The sequence below is a fragment of the Metopolophium dirhodum genome, chromosome 8 (genome assembly GCF_019925205.1).
Source record: "Metopolophium dirhodum isolate CAU chromosome 8, ASM1992520v1, whole genome shotgun sequence".
NCBI classification, from domain to species: Eukaryota; Metazoa; Arthropoda; class Insecta; order Hemiptera; family Aphididae; genus Metopolophium; species Metopolophium dirhodum.
In genome coordinates this window covers 2,460,701-2,484,761 of record NC_083567.1, presented here as the reverse complement: position 1 = coordinate 2,484,761, position 24,061 = coordinate 2,460,701, and the positions used below count along the sequence as shown (strand labels likewise).

Genomic DNA, 24,061 nt, shown 5'->3' with positions numbered 1-24,061 from the left:
TTTTACAAGTATTTCATAATATTCGAGATAATATTAGATATCTTCCTAACCTAACTCTAGGTAACATAGGTTCATCATATTTTTAAATTTAATATACCTATACGTAAAGTATCTGAAAACTAATGATTTATCATTTGTTTCAATGTTCATAAAACATTTTTGATTGAATAGGTTGGTAATTATAGAAATCAGTAAAGATATAAATTCCTTTTTTGTCTTAATTTTCTGTGTTAATGATTTTTGAATAATTAGATTACATTTTTTTATGATTTTCAGTTAGTTAATTGGGTTTCATATTTTTGTTTTTTACATTTATTATGACCTGTTGAAAGGACATGATTAATACAATCGCTAGCTGTTACTGAGTGATTTAAAAATTATATGACACAGAATTTGTAGATTAAGATACAATTGTTTTAAATTAAATTTATTTGCAAGAATATTAACATTGAAAGGGAAATATTACTTAATATATGCTTATTTAAAACTTTTGTTAAGTATGTGCATGGTATTAATTATAAATTTTCTTAATAGCATTAATTTATACAAAAATGATAAAATGTATATGTCATAGCAAAGAAAACGTTTTAGATAATATGCCTAAACTATCCTGTATTTTATTATTATGCCCCTAATTGTATCAATATACCATCTGTTTATGACATAAGAACCAACAACTTTGAATAATCAAGTATTAATCACTTGAAGTATAGATTAAATTTATAGTATTAAGCCAAGTTGGTACAATATACCTAATAAAGACCATTTATTTTTTGTAAACATTTTAAATAAGAAACAAATAACATTTATAAATGTCCTACAAGCCTTCTGTCTATCGTAGGAAAACTATTTGAAAAAATACTACTAAAAAGAATTACAAAAATTGCCGCAGATAATAAAATTATACCTGATTTCCAATTCGGCTTCAAATCTAAACACTCCACAATCCACCAACTGCATCGAGTCGTCGATCAAATCTCATCAGCATTCGAGAGCAAAACAATCTGCATTGGTATTTTTCTAGATATCGCACCGGCTTTTGACCGAGTTTGGCACCCTGGCCTACTCTTTAAATTAAAATCCTTCTTGCCTGCTCCGTACTACCTACCAATTAAATCTTATCTAAACCAACGAACATTTGTCACAAAAATTAACGGCGCCTTATCCAACTCTCAAATAGCAACTGCTGGTGTTCCTCAAGGCAGTGACATAGCTCCCTTCCTATTCAATGTCTTCACCAGCGACCTACCTCTAAACGAAAACACACTATTTGGTACGTTCGCGGATGACACTGCTATCCTTGCTACTGACAATGATCCCATCCAAGCTGCCCAAAAAATCCAATACCACCTAACTGTGCTAAACACCTGGTTTCACGACTGGAAAATCCAAGTAACCCATCAAAATCCTCTCAAATTACTTTCACACTTCGATCCCTAGAATGTCCCGCAACCTTTATCGGCAATGCACAAATTCCATCTTCCACACAAACTAATTATTTGGGTTTAATTCTTGACAAACGCCTTACATGGGTCCACACTTAAAAAACAAGCGTAAAGCTCTCAATTCAAGACTCCACCTTCTCAGGCCCCTACTCTGCTCAAAGCTCTCATTAAAAACCAAAAGAACAATATACATGGCTTTTCTAAGACCCATGTGGTACTATGGCATACAACTTTGGGGGTCAGCCAAACCCTCAAATACTAGAACAATTCAGGCATTTCAGTCCATTTGTCTACGTCTAATATCTGGTGCCCCTTGGTATATTACCAATGAATCACTCCATAAAGACATCCAACCTTAAACAACCTTGCCAAAATCACCTACAAAAAAACACACAAAACATTCAGTACTCACTCTAATCCTATAATCACCCAACTATCATCCAATCAAATTCCAGGTAATCCACCCAGGCGCCTGAAAAGGAACTGGTGTAGGGACCTACTCTCTCCTTAAATCGCTTCCCACGGGGTGTCGCCAATGGGCAACTTCCCCCTCCTGTAAATCAATTTCCATCACATTTACTTATTGTATAACTTGTAAATACAGATTGTGAATATTATGTTTTGTTCAATAAAAAAAAAAAAAAAACATTTATAAATATTCATACAAATAACAAATAGGTAAATTATAAAGAAAAGGTATGGTATTGTAAAAATTAAGAACTATTCTTTTTTTCAATTCAGATAACTACCAAACTGCATTTGTTGATGAATCATTTATTATGAGGTTTTACTGTAATATAAATAAATTAGAAATTAGTCTAAAATGTTTCATTTAATTAAAATTTAACTCATCCATTAGAGTTTAGAGTACTGTATATTGACCATTGGCCTACTAAATAAAGACATTTAAAACCTATTATACAGCAGAGTGACTCCCATGTTTTTTTACTAAGCTGAACTTGTAAGAGTTCAGAAAGATAATTTACGAACCAGAGGTATATGGTGAAAAATAAATTTGTATACGAATATCTCCTGGAATATTATAAAAATGTAAGCCCATTTATATTAGCTGATCTGGATTTTTTTGGCAATTTATATTATGCATATGAACACTATTATTCACTTTGCTTAAACACAAATAATAATATATATAAGTATATAACAAAGTAAAATTCAAAAATATTTTTCGTGGTTAGTTACAATATTCTAAAATTAATAAAATAAGTTTTTTTATTTTTAGGAGGAATTAAAGACAAACAGAAATAAGAGCTTGATGGTAATTACTAACTATATAAAATAAATGTTATACACTTTTAAGATAGTTTACATTAACAAATTATATTTATGGTGGTTTTAATTTATTTAAAATATTTAATTAAAGGGGATACTTAAAATATATATTATATTTTATTATTATTCATTCTTATTTTATACCGAATTAGTATGTGTTCATTTTTATGTTATATATTTCCTGCATAATCTTAATAATTTAATATACCAACAACTTGTTTAACACTTTATTTATTTTATGTCTTATATGATGTTATATTGTATTTAGATAATTATTTATATTTATTATTTAATATAAAACTTCTATAATGTTTCATATTATTTAACTGAATTTAATTTTAATTTGTAATACAATTAGAAGTATTGTGCTTCAGAAAATGAATATAAATTTAAACTCAAAATTAATTTTAATATTTCAAAACATTAAATTATTATGTATAAATATTATGTGGGTTATTATTTTTAAATTTCTGACAACAATTTATTTTTTACCTTACCTTTGTTTGGTATATTTTATTATAAGTATATTTATTGAAATTTCTGTTATTTTAGGATGATAATATTGTGTGTGCCACAACTGTTACCTTACCATCCAACTTAAGTTGTGGTAAAGCCTTGTCTTTAAGTACAGGTAAATAAAATAATATTATCAATTCTTTAGTGTGACTTCTAACAATTATATATATTTTTTTAACTACTAGAATGGTGTAATGTCATTGATAAGGCTGATCACTTTGCTGAAACAGCAAGAAATAAGATTAACGGGGTGGTAGTTGGAGGAGGAGCTGGCTCCCTCTGCCATTCCCGACAATCATCACCATCGCTTGTATTGCATTTGCCCACCATCCCCCTAAATTGGTCTGTGATATCCAGCTCAACATTTAGATTTACTAGAGATCCTCCGTCCCATCAACAAACACAGGTAGGATTGTGTTCTTTGTATTTGAACTGAGTATACAGCTAAATAATAATATTATCTCATTTATGAACATATTACTGATTTTACATTATTTAGATTTAATGTAACCTAATATAATATTATATTTTATTATTATTTTTATAAACTAATCTATTTATGAAATTATTTTCTAAGAATAAATTGACAATATATTTTGTTATTTGTTATAGGATTTGTATGGTACGATGGTAACTGCCAGTGACGTTGATAGTTCTACAAGGGGGAGAACTGGAAGACGAACCTTGCTGGCTTGCTACTCTGGTGCTCACATTAAAGATGTTACTACTACTATTAGTTTTAGGGTTAAGTCTAATTGTTCAACAAGTGATAATGACAGTGATGATCAAAGCGCAATGTACAAAACCATTCCATTTAACAAACTTTATGTTGATCCGATCGCACAGTACAAACGAAATTGGGGTATTTCCACTATATGTCGTTTGTTGGGAGGTGGTGAAACAACTCTAGCATCTGGTAACGGCACAGCTACAGCTGGTTGGGGAAATCCAGGCACTACAGCAGTACCTGCATCTGTCACTGGTACTTCAAACTGGAATACAAGTCCACTTGTTGATGGTCAATCTCCACCAAATGCTGTCTCTAATGGCCCTTGGCAACAAAGCCCACAGTCCTCTAGTACCAGCTCAAATAATACTAGTCAAACATCTAACATAGGTATACTGGATTATTATTTGTATGTGCTTATATTAATAATATAATTTATTATTAGGTAATAAAGGACAAAGTTCAAACCCTGGATCATCAAGCGGCAATGGTACTATATCTACATCACAGACCACTAATCAACAAAATACTACATCATGGGCTCAGGCAGCTGGAAAAAATCTACCTGCCTCTTCAGTACCTCAGGTTACTGGTAATTCATCATCAACAACTACAACAGCTAGCACTACTTCTGGTGCAGTTTCTAATCCTCAATCTAGTAATTCACCTCCAACAAATGGTGGGAATGGAGCTGTTAACTCTTCAACTAAACAACAATTGGAACAAATAAATACAATGCGAGAAGCTTTATATGCTCAAGATGGATGGGGTGGCCAACACGTTAATCAAGACAGTCAATGGGATGTTCCACATAGTCCAGAACCTAATACCAAGGACGGACCATTAACTGGATTAACTGGTGGTCCTGGATGGAGCAAAGTCAATAATGGTACAGATTTGTGGGAAGCAACTTTACGAAATGGTGGACAACCTCCAATACAAGTAATTTATTATAATTTTGGTTAAGAATTAAACACCTTTTATTATTTTTAAATTAAAATTATTAATCTATACATTGTTTTTTTTATTATTCATAGATTCCAGTACAAAATACATCTAAAACCCCTTGGGGACATACTCCAGCATCCAATATTGGTGGTACTTGGGGTGAAGATGATGATGTTAGTAGTGTAAGTGGAACAGAGGCAAATACTGGTAACTGGGGCATAAATCCAACTACTACTATGAGCAATCAGTGGGGTCAAGGACAACCGCCTCCACAAGGACCTGGTGGTCCAATGTGGGGTGGGCCCCCTAAGAAAGACATTGGACCCGAAGGTCAATCCTGGAATTCTGGCAACACTGCATGGAATGATCTCAATCGGCCACCAGGATCTATTGATCAGGGTCCTCATCGTCGTGATATCTTACCGAACGGAATTGTAGACCATAGGTAATTTTGTGTGCAAATATTTTAGTTGAAAAAACTTAAAATTGAAAAATTACTGTTAAAATAGTATAATTTAATCTAACGTTTTTATTTATTTGTTAATAGCAGAGGAATTGGTAGTGATGCTCGTGGTGGTATAAGTGGTCGTTTAAATGGTACTTTATCTGGTGGTGGTGCTGGTATGGAACCTATGTGGGGTGGACCACCACCACATCACATGCAGCATCATGTTCAACCTCCATCAGTTGGACCACCACCTTCAGTTATAGCCACACCAGGTGCAAAACTTGGACAAGGACCTGTGCCAGGTAGTTATATCATTGTTTTTAATATTTTATTTGATAATTTTAAACAACTCAAATTTCAAAACATAATAATAAGTAATACTCGGTCAAGTAAATAAAATTTGGAATTAATAAGAAGCTGTAAAAAAATGATTGCGTTTTAATGCTTTGTAATCTTAACTAATTTATTGCTTCAACTACATATAATAATTTTTGGGTTATGACTACATGTTTGTATTAATTTAATAAGGATAACACTTATCTACTTACTCACTGAGTGATATGATGGTCAAATATATTATTTAAATGTTCCGTTCTGTTAACAAAAAACTGATGAAGTTAATTCTAAAATTAAGTTATTACTCGTGTATTATTATTTTGTATATATTATTCTTATCAAAAATATTTAGGTCATTTAAAAAAATGTAAAGTGTTTGACTTTATGTATATCAAATATTCATATGTAATTATTCTACCTTTGTTAATTCATAATAATTGAATAAATATTTTTTTAAAGTTATTAATTTTAGTTTCTGAACGGAGCATGATTGTATTGATTTTATAATTTTTTGTTTGTATCTGTCATCCCCTTTTGGGGCATTAAAAATGATTTAATTTTATAATTTGCAACCCACACAGCATTTGGGAAATGATTTTGTGAATATTTTGGAGTGCTTGAATAATGAATATTTGACTAATAATATTGTATAAATATTTTATTCTCATGATATCAAAATATTGGACCATTTAGTTGCACAAAAATGTTTTTTGATTAAAATGTTTTGTTAATGTTTTTTACAAAATATTTTTCAAATGTGAACTTCTTGGCCAAAAAATATAAATAAAATATTTCCTTATTATTTACGCAATTTTTTCAAATATATTGACAACTATATTGTTTTCCTGAAAATATTTTTACCATAGTTGGGAAATATTAAAATGGTATGTGGAAATCTTTTTTGGTAGCTCAGTAAATCTAGTTATAACTTTCAGGGAAGGTTGGGCTGTTTATCTTACGTAAAATATTGTCAGTTGTTATCAAAAACTTTAGGAAAAACAAAAAATAATAAGAAAAAACGGATAAAGTAGACATTTTAAGTCATTAAATGTTTATAAAACCATTTTCTTTTTGAGCTATTATAGGCATAAGAAATTGTCAATTCTTTTTTGCTTGGTCTAAAACTTTAAAATTGATTACATAAGTTGTTATTAATGTAAATAATAAAAAAATAAAGTTAAGAATTCTTGATAATTTTTTATGAGTGAAGTTGAAATTTTCAAATTCAATGTTTTTGGAATAAATTACTTTAAAAGCAATCATATCATAGACTGACAGACGTTTTCGTTCAGAATTGTTTTACATATTCAATGATTTCTATCTTTGAATTCCAATTTAACACCTTCATTATAGTGATCCACGCAACACTTAGTGTATATATGCGATATATAACTTTTTATTTATCAACATATTTATAAACACATAATTTAAAAGTCATTTCTTATACTTCATTAAATTATTTTAAATGTGAATATTTAAACAAAAATGTATACAATTAAAAACCACTTGGTAATGTATGTAACAGGCTTCTTTGACAATAACAATATTTCGATTCAATATTGCAAACTTTTTTTGGAAATTTAGCTATCGATAATCGTAATATATTGTAATCTAAATTAGCTATTTTATTATATTCGGGTTAGTGGAAACCAACTGATTTTATCGCCAATAAATTTGTATAATATGTTTAACATTAAAAATATATTGTTGAAGAAGCCTAGTATGTAATATTTAATAACTACTTAGGTTTGATTAAATAATTTTGATCTCTTTTGTAAATTATACTAAAGATTTCAAAATATTTATTTACCTTGAGCATAATATTTTAATTATTTTTCATTAAATTCTGATACATTTAATGCAGAGTGTATAATTCTATTGTTTATAAAAGTAAATCATTTTAGTATTTTACCTTTACTATATAGGTTAGATTAACATGTTATACAAGTTACAGTTAAATTGATAATAATATTACTTAATGAAGACAAATTATTCTATTCTATTTTACAGCAGTTTTTTGTTAAATATTTTCTGAATCTACAAATATAAAATATTTTAAATTTTGGTATATAAGACATTTTTTTAATCATATATAACTGGTAAAATTTAAATTTAAAAAAAATGGATTAAATATAATATAAACTATTAATATTGTTAAATCTGTATGTGTGCACTTAAGTGTTAGTCTTGTACATGTTAAACTATAAATATGTATTTAGTGTTTTATTAGTTATATTATTGATGTTGATACATGGTTTACCAAAACTCAATGTAAAATAATTATAAATCTTCAAGCCTTATCTTAGTATACATTCTGGTTTCTATATTTTTTAGATTAGAGGGTTTTCCTTTAGAATTGTATATAAATTAAAATTCACGTTTAGATTCATAAATAATTGGTTACCAGACTTGTATTTTGTTATAAACTAATATATTTATAACTTGATTTAAAGAACTCAGCTGTATTAATTGACTATCAAATGAATGAAGGTGGTGGTTAAGTTGAATAATTTTATTATTTATATATTTTAGGTATTATATAATGACTGTTTTATACAAGTAATTAAATTGAAAATATTTTTTTTTTATTAATTATATATTATTGTGTTAAAAACTTGTACCTTTAAGATGTTAATTTTGTCAAGTACAAGAACTTACAATCTTTTTCTTAATTTATTTTTTAGTACCATATACCTACTATTAAAATAACATTTCGATTATTTAAATGAATTCATCATTTAGAATATTTTGTTTTAAAATTTATATTCAAAAGTTATTTAAATTCATGTGTTAATAATACTATTTTTTTTCATGAAAATAGTATTAATTATAAAATGAGATCATACGTTTTCTCATTGATTTTTATTAATTTATTATTTGTTTCAATAATTATAAAAACATTTTATGTATAAAAAAAACAAAACAACCTAAAATCTAATGAATATTTAATTTTTTTAAATCTTTATTGGCTTAATTTTTATTTAACGCTTGAATATTGTCACTGGTGGATAACTAATTGAAATATTTCTCATACACATGGTTGTAAATAGATTCTTTATGAATTGAAGCAAAAAGTTCTTTATGCTGTTTTCAGTAATTAATCAGTGGTCAGGACCACCACCACCCAAAGATTTAATTCCTATGAATAACAACAACAAAGGAAATGGATGGGAAGAACCATCGCCCACAGATCACAGGCGCAATTTATTAAATTATGATGATGGCACATCTTTATGGGGAAATTCTCAAACTAGGCCCAATGTGCCTGGCGGTAAGACAACCAAACCTTTTAGTGTTTAGTTTGATATATTTTAATCTATCATTATTTGTTTTAAATGTTAAGGTTAATTCCCCTATTTCTGTAGTACAGAGAATAGTTATGTAGTTATATCTTTACATGTGCCAAAAAAAAGAAGGTTTGAAGATTTATTTGTATAAACTATAATGCACATAATATTATTAATTATTCTGATTGAGATACTGCTATCTTTTCTATCTTTTCTTCCTTTTGTAATTTCATATATATATATATATATATATATTTATTATTTACATACAAATAGTAAATTGTATAAGTTTAAAGAAAATATATTTTTTTAACTATAAACACAATTGTATTGAAAAGAATTGCTATGCCTATATTATTATAATTGGGAAATATTTGTGGCTAATAATCACATTGAGTGAAGTAGTTTTTTTAGAATATAAAATTAAAAATTGAAATTGAAATATTTCTTTAAATCTGTAATTTTTTAATTTTTGATTTATTAAATATAACATATTTTACTATTTCGAAATGAATAAAATTATTAATAATTGTTTATTTTTAGGTGGTTTACTGAGCACTCAACACAATATGAGTAAACATTGGGGCAAAGGTGATATGGCTGCTGCAGTAGCTGCTGCAGCTGGTCGAAATAATAATGGTTCTGGTAACATGGGTAACCAATGCCCTCCAGGCGTTCCTCCAAATAGGACAGGTATGCCACCTACTAGTAAAATGGTTGATCAACAACAATTATGGCCTGGAAATCCAAGGTAACTTCAATCATATTATTTTAAAATAACACAACTTATAAAATACTTATTATTTTTAGAAATGGAACATGGGGCGATGTTGGTGGAGGAAGTCAACATGATTTGAATGTTGCTGGTCCTTGGGGTGACGATAAAATGGGTTTGACTGGAAATGCTGGTGGTCCTTGGCCTAATTCTGAGTGGGGACCCGGTCCTAAATCAAAAAATGCATGGGGTGACTGTGGTAACAATGATATGGATCAAAGTTCTTGGGGACAGAAGAATATTGTATGTGTCTTAATGCTTTACTTAAGTTTCAGTTTGTTAACACATTTTTATATCTTAAATTATTTAGGGACAAAAGAATCAAAATAAAGACTATATATGGCAAAGTAAATCATACAGAATTCTTGCAGAAATGGGAGTCAAGGTACATAGTTTTATTAATATTCATTTATTGACATTTTTAATAAATAAAAAAAAAATTTTAGAAAGAGGATGTTGAATCAGTTACACGTTCTTATAATATTAGTATGGAAGAAGCATTAGAGTTCTTGATGTCTACTAGAGGTCCTGGTGGAGGAGGAGGTTTAGATTCATGGAATTCACATAGTGGTCGTGGTCAACACCCAGATGATCAAAATCCATTTGATCGATCTAATATTAATCAACAAAGATTCAATTCACAACAACTTCCTTTTGCTGTGCCATCTGTAAGTTAATTAGAATTTATGAACATTTTAATGTTATGTATTTATCACTCAACTAATTTTTAATTTAAGATTGGAAATAACTCTAACCAACAACAACAAGCCATGCTTCAGAAAATATTAGCCCAACAGCAGCCACCTGCACAACAAAATACAATGCAACAACAATATTCTCAGGTATAGTTATAAATATAGCTGTTTAAAGTTAACTCATTATAACTGACAATTTTTATTCAATTCATTTTCTATTATTTTATAATGTGTAGGGTGGTGGTTCAAGGCAAATGCAAAATCAACCTACTGCACAACAGTTAAGAATGCTAGTGCAACAAATTCAAATGGCTGTGCAGGCTGGATATTTAAATCATCAAATACTAAATCAGCCATTGGCACCACAGACATTAATTATGCTTAATCAGTTATTGCAACAGATCAAAATTTTGCAACAAAATGTTCAAATACAAGCAGCCGTTGCTAATAATCCCAAATCTGGCTCAGCCATGGTGACAGCTGCAATAGCTATCAATAAGGCCCGGCAACAAATAGCATCACTACAAGTAATTTGTTTTTAATAACTCATTGGATCACTGATGTTAATTAAAATCATATAATTATAGAATCAAATTGCTAACAATCAAGCCATGCATATGAAAGCACAAGCCCACCAAAATCAGTCCAACTTTTCTGGTCTATCTGGTATAATGGGTGGGCAGGTTGGCGATTTCTTCAAGAATGATCCGTTAACACTTTTGCAGTCAGGTTTTTCTGATTTGGCGATGAATAAAGATTCTCAAATGGTAAGACTGCATTTTGTTATTCTTCCAACAATTTATTTTATCTTTACTTACTTGTCTTATTTAATATTACTTTGTAGAGTGGACAAGGATTCCAAACAAGTCAACAATCAAGATTAAACCAATGGAAGTTACCTAATCTAGATAAAGATGACTTAGGAATGGGCAATGACTTTAGCAGAGCACCAGGAGCCAATTCTAAATCTACTCCTGGAAATACTTCTCCCACATTCAATTCATTACTCAGCCAAGGAGATGGGTAAATTTGATGTTTTATAAATGTGTTGTATATGAATATATGATGCTATCAGATATTTATGATAAATAAGTGATTTGTAAATTTGTTCAAGCATAATTTGAATTCTAAAATTCCCAAAAAGTTTCAGAAATTCATTTTTTCCAATTTCAGAAAAATCTTGTTTATTATCATTAAGAATTAATATTTTCAATCAAACAATTGACAAATTGTGTTAAATTTATTATAATATTTAAAAAGTTCGCATATAACATAAAGTTCATAAATACTTTGTATTTTACTGTATAAAAACTGTTCAGAATTTTCCTCCATTCGTTATAAATCTAAAAAGTAAATTTATACCTTTTACTTTATTTAATAAACAAGTATTTAGTAATTCTTTTTTTTTTCATTTACCAAATAACTTTAGTACTTGGACTAATGTTGGTGCTCGTTCTGATAGTGGATGGCCAGACAATGCTGAAGACAATAAAGATATTTGGCCAAACAATGGATCAAACTCTCAGTCTAATTCTACGTCATCTGCGTTTACTACTGATCTTGTGCCAGAATTTGAACCAGGAAAACCGTGGAAGGTGAATATTGAATATTATTATATTTTAGATTTTTGATTAAAAAAAATCAACTATCTAAGACCTAATGTCTCTGTTTTTGTAGCGATTAACATAAGTCATTTATATTAAGCCGTTTTTCTTTTTAGTTTCCTTAATTTTAATATTTAAGTGGATTGACCTATTATATTTTATTACTATGATCTTAGTTTCATAGTGCCTTAGTTCACTCTATTTTAAAACTAACTGAATCGAATGTGAACCGCTAAATATAAATTTGCACTTGAATAATAAGACTGCATATGACAGTTATGAAGACAGCAAATATGGATGTTCGTCCTTTTTAAAATTGTATGTTTTATCCTACTGTAAATGTTAAGCTCTTTTATTTCAAAAACAATTTTATAAAATATCAATAAAAATTGTCAATAAATAGCACAAAATGCAAATTATTTTGAAAATTCATTTCATACCTGTTTGTTTTTAAAAATTGAATTGATTAAATCTTATGTATATTTTAGGGCAATCAAATGAAAAATATTGAAGATGACCCTACTATTACCCCTGGTTCAGTAGTGCGTAGTCCACTATCATTAGCAGCTACAATTAAAGACTCAAATAATTCAGACTTGTTCAACAGTGGTGGAAAGACTTCACCAACTAATTCTCAATCAACAGTTGATATGCCATTAACACCTTTGTCTCTTTCATCTTCAACTTGGAGTTTTAATCCACCTCCTTCATCTACACAATCATCATTTACTAGGTAAGAAAACTTTTAAACTTAATATTTAATTAATTTTCCTTATATAATATAAATTTAAAAATAAAAAATTTTTTTCTTTTAGTCCACTAGGAAAAGTGAATGGACCAAAAAACAATTGGGCTGATAGTAATCCTGGAAATGACCTTTGGGGTGGTGTTTTAGGATCTAGTGGTAAGTCTCGTGGACCACCACCTGGTCTGAATGGAGGCTCTGCTAAAGCAGGAAATACTCCTAATAATGGTTGGCCTCGTTGGCCTTCCAATAATACTTCATCGTGGCAATCCTCATCTAATAATGTAGCTAGTACATGGCTATTGCTAAGGAATTTAACACAACAAGTAATTAAAATAATAACAATAATTAATAATTATCCTTATATTCTATAAAAATGGTTCTAGTAAATGTTAAATACTAGATGATAATTTTTTTTTTTTAATAGTTAATTTGTATATTTGATCTAACACATATTTAAGTAATATACATTATGTTTATTTAATATTTAAACACTACTCAGTAACTCAACTCAAAACTATATGTTGATCAAATATCAAATATTTAAGTGATTTCTTTAATAATTGTAATGTTAATATTTATTTAATAGATTGATGGATCAACATTAAAAACTCTGTGCATTCAACATGGACCATTGTTGAATTTTCATATGTACCTAAATCATGGAATAGCATTAGCCAAATACTCAACTAGAGAAGAAGCTAGCAAGGTCAGTGTTTTTTTATATTATTTCAGTACATATATTATGAGTTAAAGTTAATTTCTTCACCAACATTTTGGATTTAGGTGTAATTATTAAGTTTCTAAAGACAAAGTCTATCTCGTAGTAGATGATTCTGAGTAGAAAATAATTCAATAAATAAAAAATACTTAAAATGTAATTAATGTTTTATATTAATTATATGTTTCAATATTTAATGAATAGGATATTTACTTGAATTAATATCGAGTTTTATTTCATTATGAAGTTAGAAATGCTACAGTTTTGATAATCATAAATAAACAACAATTTTAATATTTTTGGTAAACATTCAGCTTTTAAAACCAGAATATTTTATTTCTGCTCAGAATCTAAAATGTATCTTAACAAGAATTTTATATTTGCGTATTAATAACTAATTATAGTTTTAAGAACAATTTTATTTTAAGATTTTGAATTTAATATTTTACTTACATATAGTGTTGTATGGTACTTATAGATAAATGTTTTAGCTACAATATTATAATTTAATGACTAACCCGAGAATACAATAAAATGGAATAATAATTCCCTTCATAATTAAGAAAGTTATTGTTATTGGTAGTTAATAATTATTAATTAATTTGTGATGGTATTATAGTATGGTTGTAAATTGATTAGCTTTACCATTAAAATTGTTCAATAATTGAATGTTAAAAAAATATAATACTTTAACTGTGCTCAAAGATAATATGCATAATCAATTTTCTTGATATAATGTTAAGAAAAATTAAAAACAGAATATATAATAACAATAAAGTTTAGGAATATTTCATAGTTGTAATTAATAGGTATAATTTAAGCCAACAATTTTTTAACATTTCTATATTATTACATTCTGGATACCAAAACTTTTTTAGTGTGTATACATATACCTATTGTAAATAGAAATTGAAAAATGTTCATATATATTATTGAAATCTAAATTTTACTAGCAAAATATCAATACAAACATTTTTGGGGGCCTGATTTTTTTATTAGGCTCAAGGAGCGTTGAACAATTGTGTACTCGGCAATACAACAATATTTGCTGAATCACCTACAGATGCTGAAGTACAAATGCTACTTACTCATCTGAGTGGTGGTGGTGGCAACACAAGTGGCAACAATTCTGCTCAACAACAACAACAGCAGCAACAACAACAGCAACCCAACTGGAATAATGGCCGTAATGGAAATATTGGCAACTCTCAGGGCCAACAGGGTTCAGACACTTGGGCCAATAATCAATTGTGGGGTGGCAACAACTCAGGACCTCCTGGTAATACATCCTCTCTTTGGGGGGCTGGAGCTGACCAAATTGATCCACACCGCACCACTCCATCATCTTTAAATTCTTTTATGCCTGGCGATCTTTTGGGTAGTGAAACAATGTAAAGATAAATATGTGTATATATATATATTTATACATATAATCCTGACTTATAACCAAGTCCAAATATAACGTCATTTTTATAATAAGGTTTTAGAACACCATGAACACTTAATCGACTTATTTATTAAGCTTAAAACAAATCGAGCCAAGTTTATATTTTAGATATTATATAATTTTATTCTGCTTGCCATTCGACTCTGGGTAATCGTTTTGGCAGCACACCTATAATTTTTTAAGACTTAAATGTTTTTATTTTATTAATTTATAATGTGAGTTCTTCTTTTATTTTTAATTGTATACTACCAAAGTAAATAAGGATTAAAAATTAATTTTAATATTTTAGTAGTTTTGTGACTTTAGACATTAAGACGGTTACGGGGTGTTTTTAATTTATGAATGAGATTTTTAGTGATTAATTTTATCATGTTCACCAGCTACAATATTATATATAAATTTCTTCCTATGTTTTTTTTTTTTATTATTAAAAAAGGAATTAAAAATTATGATTATAAATTGTTTTAGGATAGTGTTAAACTTATAGGTCTAAAAATATTATATATATAATATATATATATATATTTAAAGTAAAAGACGAAAAGAAAAAAAAAGCAAAAAGATTATTGTCCATGTTGTTATTATTGTTGTGTTTTAAATTAGATGGTTAAGTACAAAAATATCTTCCCTATAAATATAAAAAGAAAATTGATAATAATGTATATGCGAATGTGTTTGTATATGGGCCTTCATGTATTTGAATAGATTGTTACTAGTACAAAAACAGTATTTCGTGTTAAAGACTTAAGCGATGACCAACCATAAAATTGTTGCCTAATTTTTTTTTTTTTTAGATTTTAATTTCTTAGATTATTTAATGTTAGGAAATTATACAATTTTACCTTTTAGCATTTAATGAATTGTTGGGCATATCTTTAATTCAAATTTATTAATAATATTATAAAGGAGTGAATGTGAAAGATAAAAAAATTGGTAGACACAATATTCAATTTAAATAAAATATTTTAAATCATTTGGGGGAAATAGCTTTCTTTTTTCTTTTTTTTGTGACTGCTTAAATATAAATTAAGACTGATTATTTTAAAAAAAATATTCATATACACACACACATACACATACACATACGCATACAAAATGTTGAAATACATTTTCGGTGATCATTTGTAATTTTGTTTTTGTTTTAGCAATGTGTTTAAGTCAGTTTATTCTAAATTCAAATTATGAAGACTTGAAATATAATTTATTGGAAAATAAAATTGTAAAAAAAATATATATATATTTATGTTATACATACAATATTCCAATAAATAATGTTTTTTTCATGCACAATAACATGATCTCTAAATACAATCAATTTTGTTGCAATACAATATGAAATTTGTTAAAACGTTCATTTAGCAATATTTTTTAAAAATAATTGATTTAAAATATTTTATGTTGCAGAACAAAAAAAAAATGTCAATTAGTTCTTTAAAATTTCCCTCCCCATCCCCTTTGGAAAAATCACCAGTAAAATTAGTTTAGCCGTAGATCTCAATATCTGTTGGTTTATTTTATTAAATAGTTTTTTTTTAAGTATTATAAAGTATTGTGGGGTAAATGTCTTTTTGGAGAAGTGACTTCCCAAAAGTACCATTTTTAAAACACGTATGTTGATAATTTTAAGACGATCTAAAACCAATACGCTTCATGTGATAAATAAAATTGTTAAAAGATGCTTATCCTTATACTGTGATCTATGAATATGAATTTTTTTTTATTATTATTTTTATTATTATTATTATTCTTATTATTATTATTATTATTAAAATACAATATAAATTAATTTTCTTTCCGACTGACGAATTTCATCACCAATTAAAAAATTTTTGTTCTGTACTTCCATATATTTTTTTTTTTCAAACGTGCCATTAAACTACAAATAAATTATTTTTACTTAATTTTTTTGTCATTTAAAAGAAACATTTCTATAAATTGTTAACACAATTTGTTTGATCTCCTTTTTAGTGTTCTATTCTCTTACACTTTTCTGTATTCTTATTTTTTTGGCACATCAATAATATATACATATAAATTATAATAAATAAATGTTCCAAAAAACAAAAAAAAAAAAAAAAAATACATGAAAAACGGACAGTGATACTCTCCCAATTATTATTAAATTTAAGATTGATTGTGTTCAGAAGGCAAGTAGATATGTCTTCCATAGTTATAAATTTAAATTTAATTTAAATACATAAGAATCATTAAATGTTTTTTTTTTTTTTTTGTGGGGGAAGGGTGGTGTGATGCACTCTGCACTAGAATTAAGTTTTAGATAATTTTTAAACACACGAAATACATCCGTAGATAAATTGTCTTTGCCAAGTAAAACCAAAAAGTAATATTAACTATTCATGTTTATTTTGTTATTATTATTATTTTTATTTTTATTATTATTATATTATTATGATTATATATATATATATTTTTTTTTTTTGCTAAAAATTAAAACTAAAACTAAATAACCAAAATTGAAAGAAAAAAATGTAAAAAAATTAATGTGTGGTTAATTTTTAGTCAATAGTTTTTTAAGCTATATAACATTATTTTTAAGATAATTTGTCACAAGTGTTAACTATATACAAATCGTCCTTCTATTTTATAGACTATTTATAATTAATAATTATTATAAAAAAGTTATTTTACATAATGGAATCTTTTTCTAAGATTAGATATAAGTTAAGGTGTGTATGAGAGTCGGGGTTGTGTCAGGGGTATGTAGTAATTATAAAATTATAATTTTGTGCTTTTGTCAGGGAGCATTGTGATCTTGTATTACCACGAAAAGTCATAGTCAAATAATTATTAATGCATTATACTAATATATATATGTATAAATATATGTATATTAACATTTCACTGCTCACTTATTTGTGATATTAAAAAAAAAAAAAAAAAAACAAATTCACAAAAAACCAATTTAACACTCCTGGCATTTTTTTTGTCTAAACTATTAAGCAATAATCACTTTTATTAAGCGGTATGTGTGTATGACCTATGTATAACAAATACTATAAACTTAAAATGAATCGCGACGACTTATTAAATCCTTACTTGTCCCTTACCACATCATCTAATCATTTCAATGAGATTACTATGAGAACTATTTTCCTCAGAATTGAATGCATTATACATATACATATTAAAATGTCAGTCCCATATGTGATTTTAACTTAAACATTCGTTTTGATTTTGATTGTATATTCGGGTATTATATTTCCTACTGAATTAGTCTGACCCGTAATCATTCGCAAACTCTTAGCCATTCATGAGTGCATTCCTAAACATTATAGTCCTTTGTAAGCAATACTCATTTTGTCCATTTGTTTTCTTTAGTTTTTATTTTTATATAATATATATGTATATATATTATATATATATGTATTATATAGATACATAATTTGATGTTATTGATTATTCTTTAGTTTATTTACAAAGTTCCTCATGGGTGATTACCTCAGTAGAATTTAAAAATTCTCATTAAAACCTTTTTATTCAATTAAATTGACCATGTGTGTGTCATGTGCATTTTATTGTATTTTTGAATACGACACATTAAAGGAATACAAATTAAAAAAAATATAGCACGTTTCATAATCAAAAAAAAAAATGAATAAATATAAATGATAATAAAATATGTACTATTAATAATTTTTTAAAAAAAAAGTAAAGGGGGTTTCATTGTGTTTCATATTTTAAGTTTTATCCCTATGTGTTAACTTTTCTTTACCTATATATATTCATCATTTTACCTATTTGTTATGTCGAATTCATATCGAAACACAGATTTGTGATTAAAAAGTGCCACGATGTTCAATTAGTTAAATATTTAAAGAATAAAACTGATAATAAAGATTTGAAAAAAAAACGAGTAATATTTATGAAAAATTTATTTTTAAGTAAAGCGTTATTTTATTTTTAATGTAATCCTTAAAATCGCAGAGCCTATTGATGGATAATGATGTTTTTTATGAGACTGATAATGAATATTGAGAGTGTCGTGCACACGCGACTAGAAATATGTGAGTGTCTCTAGGCTCGTAGGAAGTAAAGTGCGGTTTTTTTTTATCTATAGGCAAATAATTATGTAAACGATTTCGGGTTTTTGTGTACGTAATTCGATATGTGCATATGCGTATTTGTCCCCTAAATCGTTAAGTGTGTTTCTCCAATATAAAATGTTCTAAACATAAATAATTATAAATTAGGGATTAGACTTTGTTGCGTAATTTTGAGCTTGCATTTTTCTCTTTATTTTAGATGACCGGGGGGCGGGGTATTAGTATTTTCATATATAATAAATTCATACTAGTTGTATTTGTAACCATGTGATTGATATCAATAATAAATTTTGTAAACGTTAAAACGTGTAGTGTACTGTTTATTTTTGTTTATTATTATTAATATTATTATTATAATTATAAATACCTATTGGTTTTTTTTTTTCGAGAAATTGGTGAATTAAATTTATTCTGATGTATGCACAACGTAAGTAATGTTAGTCGGGTGTGTTCATGTGTTCAACTAAAAATATTTACGTTACAATGTTGTGTACGCCTTGAACAACACTTTTAACCACTACCCCCTACCACGTCTGGTTACCCGGTATATTCTGCTTATATTCGAGCACTACATATAGTGTGTACTTATTCATGTTAAAATATTTTGTTGAAATATATAAGATACGTTACCAAATTAACCAAGTGATTTCTTTACCATCTATTATTTTTCATGTTTCGTTAAATGTTTCATATGTATCAATATATCGCAAATTGTATTTCCTATTAAAAATAGTACTGTCTTATTTAATCATGTCGTTTGTAATAGAAATTGTAGCGAACGTTCAAATTATAATAGAGGGTCTGCGAAGGTGTGATAATTTCAATACCACGATCCCAGTAATAACAATATGTTCTCATGAACCAGCAGTCATTACAAGCAAAGAAAAGACTAAACAATATTAAGTATTTGATATGATAGATATTCGTTTATTAACAGAATACATTTATTTATATATAAAATATCTAAACTAGTCCAGTTCTTAAACCTTACTTATCCAACAGACAATCATAGTGTTTGTTGATAGTTTGACAATAATAATAATAACAATTAAATAAATCATTTAAAAAAAAAATATATTAAAAAAAATACTCGGTTACTAACTTTTACTGACCAAAATGCATAGGGGTTTAACATATCTGTTATATTATTATTATTATTATAAATCCAATAAAAATAATATGTTATCCGCTTCCGTGTATTTTATTCGTCAGTATAGTATGACTATAATTTGTTCTCAATGTGATTTTGCCGGTTAGACTGAAAATTTTTTTATTTTCTCGTTGGGTTTTGTACAAACAATAATATTATTATTTATTATGTATGTGTGCTGTGAGTGGTTACTACGATTTGTGAAAATAAAAAAATAAAATATTTTCCAATTAAAATCTCATATCTTATAAATTATTTTTTTTTAATAATATGTAACAAAATAAATATTTCGGGATGTTTCCACTATATTATAATGAATAGCACATTTTTATGTTCAGGGGTAATTGAAGTTTTCGTCTTGTTTTGCTCAAAAGTAATAGGTCTCTGCGCACTATGATTTCCATTTTAGTGATTTTTGCAAATCTGTTATTAATCAATTATTTTGCTGCGGATACAGTTAACCAAAAAAAAAAAAAAAATAATAATAATATAAATAATGATAAACAGGGTTAATGTTATACCAATTTTAAAAATTTTCTTCTCGCTTTATTCGCCGTATTATTATTATAATTATAATTATTATAAAAACAAAAATTGTTTCATATTTTTTTTTTCGTGAGTATTGATGTTGGCAAAATGAAAAAATAAAACTACTGTAAAATAAAAAAATAATTATAATACATACAAATATAATACATAAAAAAAAATAGAAGCTCAATCCGCGCAAAGGTACATTTTCCCTTACAACACCAAATAATTAAAAAAAATATATATAAAAAAATAACCGTTGTGATATCAATATATTATAATATTGTATGGATATCGATATGATATATATTTATCTATGATAATTTGTATTATTGTATCGATATAAATATCGTAATATACATATATTTATATGAATTATATATTATTCGTGTAATATGGCGATGCTTGATGTTCCGTTTTCCCGACTGGTCATTTTTTAACACGATTTTTGATTTTTCATGGTGTCTATATATATATTAAATTTTATGGTATATTGAAAGTTGACCGCATGGTCCGTTTTGATATCAGTAATACGCGTGCAACCGATACTTATAGGATTTATTGACGGTATTATTGAGAACCGATACCTAGGCTTAATATTATAATATATCAAATCAATGTGCTAATGATGTATGTAGATTGTAGACATCACATTCGCTCCCTAGCCGCCATCAACCCTAGCCTGTCTTCCTTAAAATGTGTTTCTACATATAGAAGTGTGCGTTTCGAACCTCCAGACGTTAACAAATAAAATATGTGCCTTATCACAAACGTATAGTAACAAAATATTTTGTGTACCTACCTATTCTTCTGCTCTCTAAAAACTGTTGTCGTAATAAAATATGGATTTCCGATTTGATATAGGTATATAATAATTAATATTACATTATTACCCGTATCACAATGTTATTTTATCGGTATTTTGTGTAATTCATTGTTCGTGAAACATCTTTTTATATACTATATAGTATATACATCGTAATATCGTATTATATGTGTATGTTTGTGTACATAGTATATACTAAAGGACCAAAAACCTAAATCTTTGGGTTTTGACGCGTGAAAACGTATTTTGTTTGTTTTTTGTTTTTGCCAACGCCGATTTTCATAAAAAAAATATATTTAAAAAAAAAAATTAGTCGATTTATTTTAATTTTCGTGTGTGCCGCTAGTTTTATTTTACACAATATATTTAAATAACTCTAGTCATGCCTAGTGGTAAATATATATCGTATTATATTATAACATATTATACTTGGGAGAAAAAAAACATCGTTGACCTATGTTTATTTATTTTATTTTATTTTTTAATCTTATAATAATTGTAATGTATTATAAAAATTAGTTAAGAATATATTATTATTATTATTATTATTATTATTATTATACATATATATATATATATATTTATGTATGGATAATATATCTAAATTGGTCACATAACATACTTAGAAATTAATAATTAAATTGAAATGTTTTAACTTTTAAATCGTATTAATTTATATAATAATATATACCTAGACGGTGATGGAAACTTATTGACCATTATATTATTTAATAGTTTATATTTCTGCTTTGAGAAATAAAATAAGAAACCGCCTAAAACCTAACTTGGACGTCTTTTTTATTTTTTTTATTATATATATTATATAATAAATAAATAAAAATTTAAAAAAAAAACGAGTATCGGAGACTTAAATTTAACGAAATCTCAATGTTCACTGCATTATCAAATGGATTTGCCTTATATCGTATGTTTTATAAGAAAATACATATTTTATGGCATTTTGACCCATTTAATATTTGTTTAATTTTTTTTTTTAAGTGACTAAGTGGCCTTTTAGTGGTATTTTTTTTTGTTTTATTTAAGATGAGACGTATATATTATACATAATATATATATATATATATATAAATTTAATTATTATAAATTTTAAATGTATTACCATGTAATCGAGTGATAATAATTGCAATTTTTTTAACCAACTAATAATTTTTGTACCTGGCTGTTAAAGATTTCTGATCGAATTTTCTCTTAAATATCTTATGGGCGCGAAATGAACCTATAAAAACAACGTACACATTGTTTTCCTTTCTATTTGTGGTTTTAAAATTAACTATGCAATTATTATGTAATGGTTTGTATCTATTATAGCTAAGACCAAAATTAGAATGGAAACATATACATTTACGTATAAATTTATTAATATATATTATATATAATATATATTACAACTTAATTATTAATAATGTTTAAGAATTATATTTAATGATAATAAATATTATGTATTTAATAAACTATTGAGAAAACATTAATTTTTAGTAGCTGTTGTACGTGCAATATAGGTATATTGCTTTCTCTCTTGGTTATAATAAAATGATATTTATCTTAGCAAATATTATTAACCCATTTTGATTGTTTTGTAATTATTCGTAATTCAATAAAGGTTGTAATTAATTATCTGTGTTTTTTTTATTTACATCATTTTCAAAAATTAAGTTTTATTATTTCTAGGTATACAAGAAGGGAAGGGTACTTACTTACTTAGTTACTTATTATAAATATAGTAAAATTGTATGATTCCGTATGGTATGAATTTATCCTACATGAGGTTCCTTTAAAAATAAAATATGTTTATTCTCGGTATCAAATGCTTAGTTTTTTTAATATTTTGTTTTATACTACTATTATATAGTTCATAAATCATAATATATAGTATATTTTATATACTTCTACAGTTCTACTAGCTGATTCCTTAACGGCGTGTTGCCCGTGAATTTACATTGATGTGTTTTTGATCTGTCATCACCTTTTAGTAAAAATTTAAAATTGCTTTGATTTTTTACTTAATTTTCTTTGAGAGGTAAGTGAATTTAGTATTTGGAGAGGGTCAAAAATAAAAAAATACCAAAATAGTTTTCAAAAGCATCTGGAAAAACTAGACATAGGTACCTGCTATTTTCACCAATAAATATTTATTTTAACATTTTATAGCATAATATTTTCAGTCAGCTGCAATTGTAAACATTTGAAATATTTTGAATTTTTTTTTTATAAATATCGATATGTTTATGTATTAAAGTTTAAAGTACGTTTCCCCTGCAACGTCTGGACCAGTTGTTGACTCAAGACGCAGCAGCAGGGATACGTACCTATTTAAATTTTTACGTTTTTACCGATATTATCACAAATATATTTTATTCACATATACAATTGAAAAAAATGCCATTTTAAATTTACTATTATGATCATTCCACACAAACAGATAATGCGAAATAAATTCTAGTTCTTTATTCAACGCGTGATTCTGATTAATATAATGATTAGTGATTAA

At 26.9% G+C, this 24,061-nt stretch overlaps 1 protein-coding gene across 7 annotated transcripts in view; it reads left to right on the top strand.

Moving 5' to 3' along the window:
* Positions 1 to 23,187, top strand: part of LOC132950291 (protein Gawky) — a 33,949-nt gene extending 10,762 nt beyond the window's left edge. For 2 of the 7 annotated variants that reach the window (XM_061021669.1, XM_061021670.1), the window contains exons 3-23: positions 2,686 to 2,721; positions 3,288 to 3,366; positions 3,437 to 3,657; positions 3,864 to 4,368; positions 4,424 to 4,920; positions 5,016 to 5,371; positions 5,474 to 5,676; positions 8,805 to 8,981; positions 9,541 to 9,748; positions 9,808 to 10,015; positions 10,083 to 10,157; positions 10,219 to 10,440; positions 10,510 to 10,614; positions 10,704 to 10,994; positions 11,055 to 11,234; positions 11,312 to 11,490; positions 11,897 to 12,062; positions 12,560 to 12,804; positions 12,887 to 13,142; positions 13,406 to 13,525; positions 14,537 to 23,187. In XM_061021669.1, the coding sequence (XP_060877652.1) occupies positions 2,686 to 2,721; positions 3,288 to 3,366; positions 3,437 to 3,657; positions 3,864 to 4,368; positions 4,424 to 4,920; positions 5,016 to 5,371; positions 5,474 to 5,676; positions 8,805 to 8,981; positions 9,541 to 9,748; positions 9,808 to 10,015; positions 10,083 to 10,157; positions 10,219 to 10,440; positions 10,510 to 10,614; positions 10,704 to 10,994; positions 11,055 to 11,234; positions 11,312 to 11,490; positions 11,897 to 12,062; positions 12,560 to 12,804; positions 12,887 to 13,142; positions 13,406 to 13,525; positions 14,537 to 14,932 (4,725 nt within the window). In that variant the 3' untranslated portion in view covers positions 14,933 to 23,187. The remainder of the gene's footprint in view (positions 1 to 2,685; positions 2,722 to 3,287; positions 3,367 to 3,436; positions 3,658 to 3,863; positions 4,369 to 4,423; positions 4,921 to 5,015; positions 5,372 to 5,473; positions 5,677 to 8,804; positions 8,982 to 9,540; positions 9,749 to 9,807; positions 10,016 to 10,082; positions 10,158 to 10,218; positions 10,441 to 10,509; positions 10,615 to 10,703; positions 10,995 to 11,054; positions 11,235 to 11,311; positions 11,491 to 11,896; positions 12,063 to 12,559; positions 12,805 to 12,886; positions 13,143 to 13,405; positions 13,526 to 14,536) is intronic. The other 5 variants (XM_061021673.1, XM_061021674.1, XM_061021671.1 and 2 more) reach the window with 4 other exon arrangements.
* The last annotated feature ends 874 nt before the right edge of the window (positions 23,188 to 24,061 follow it).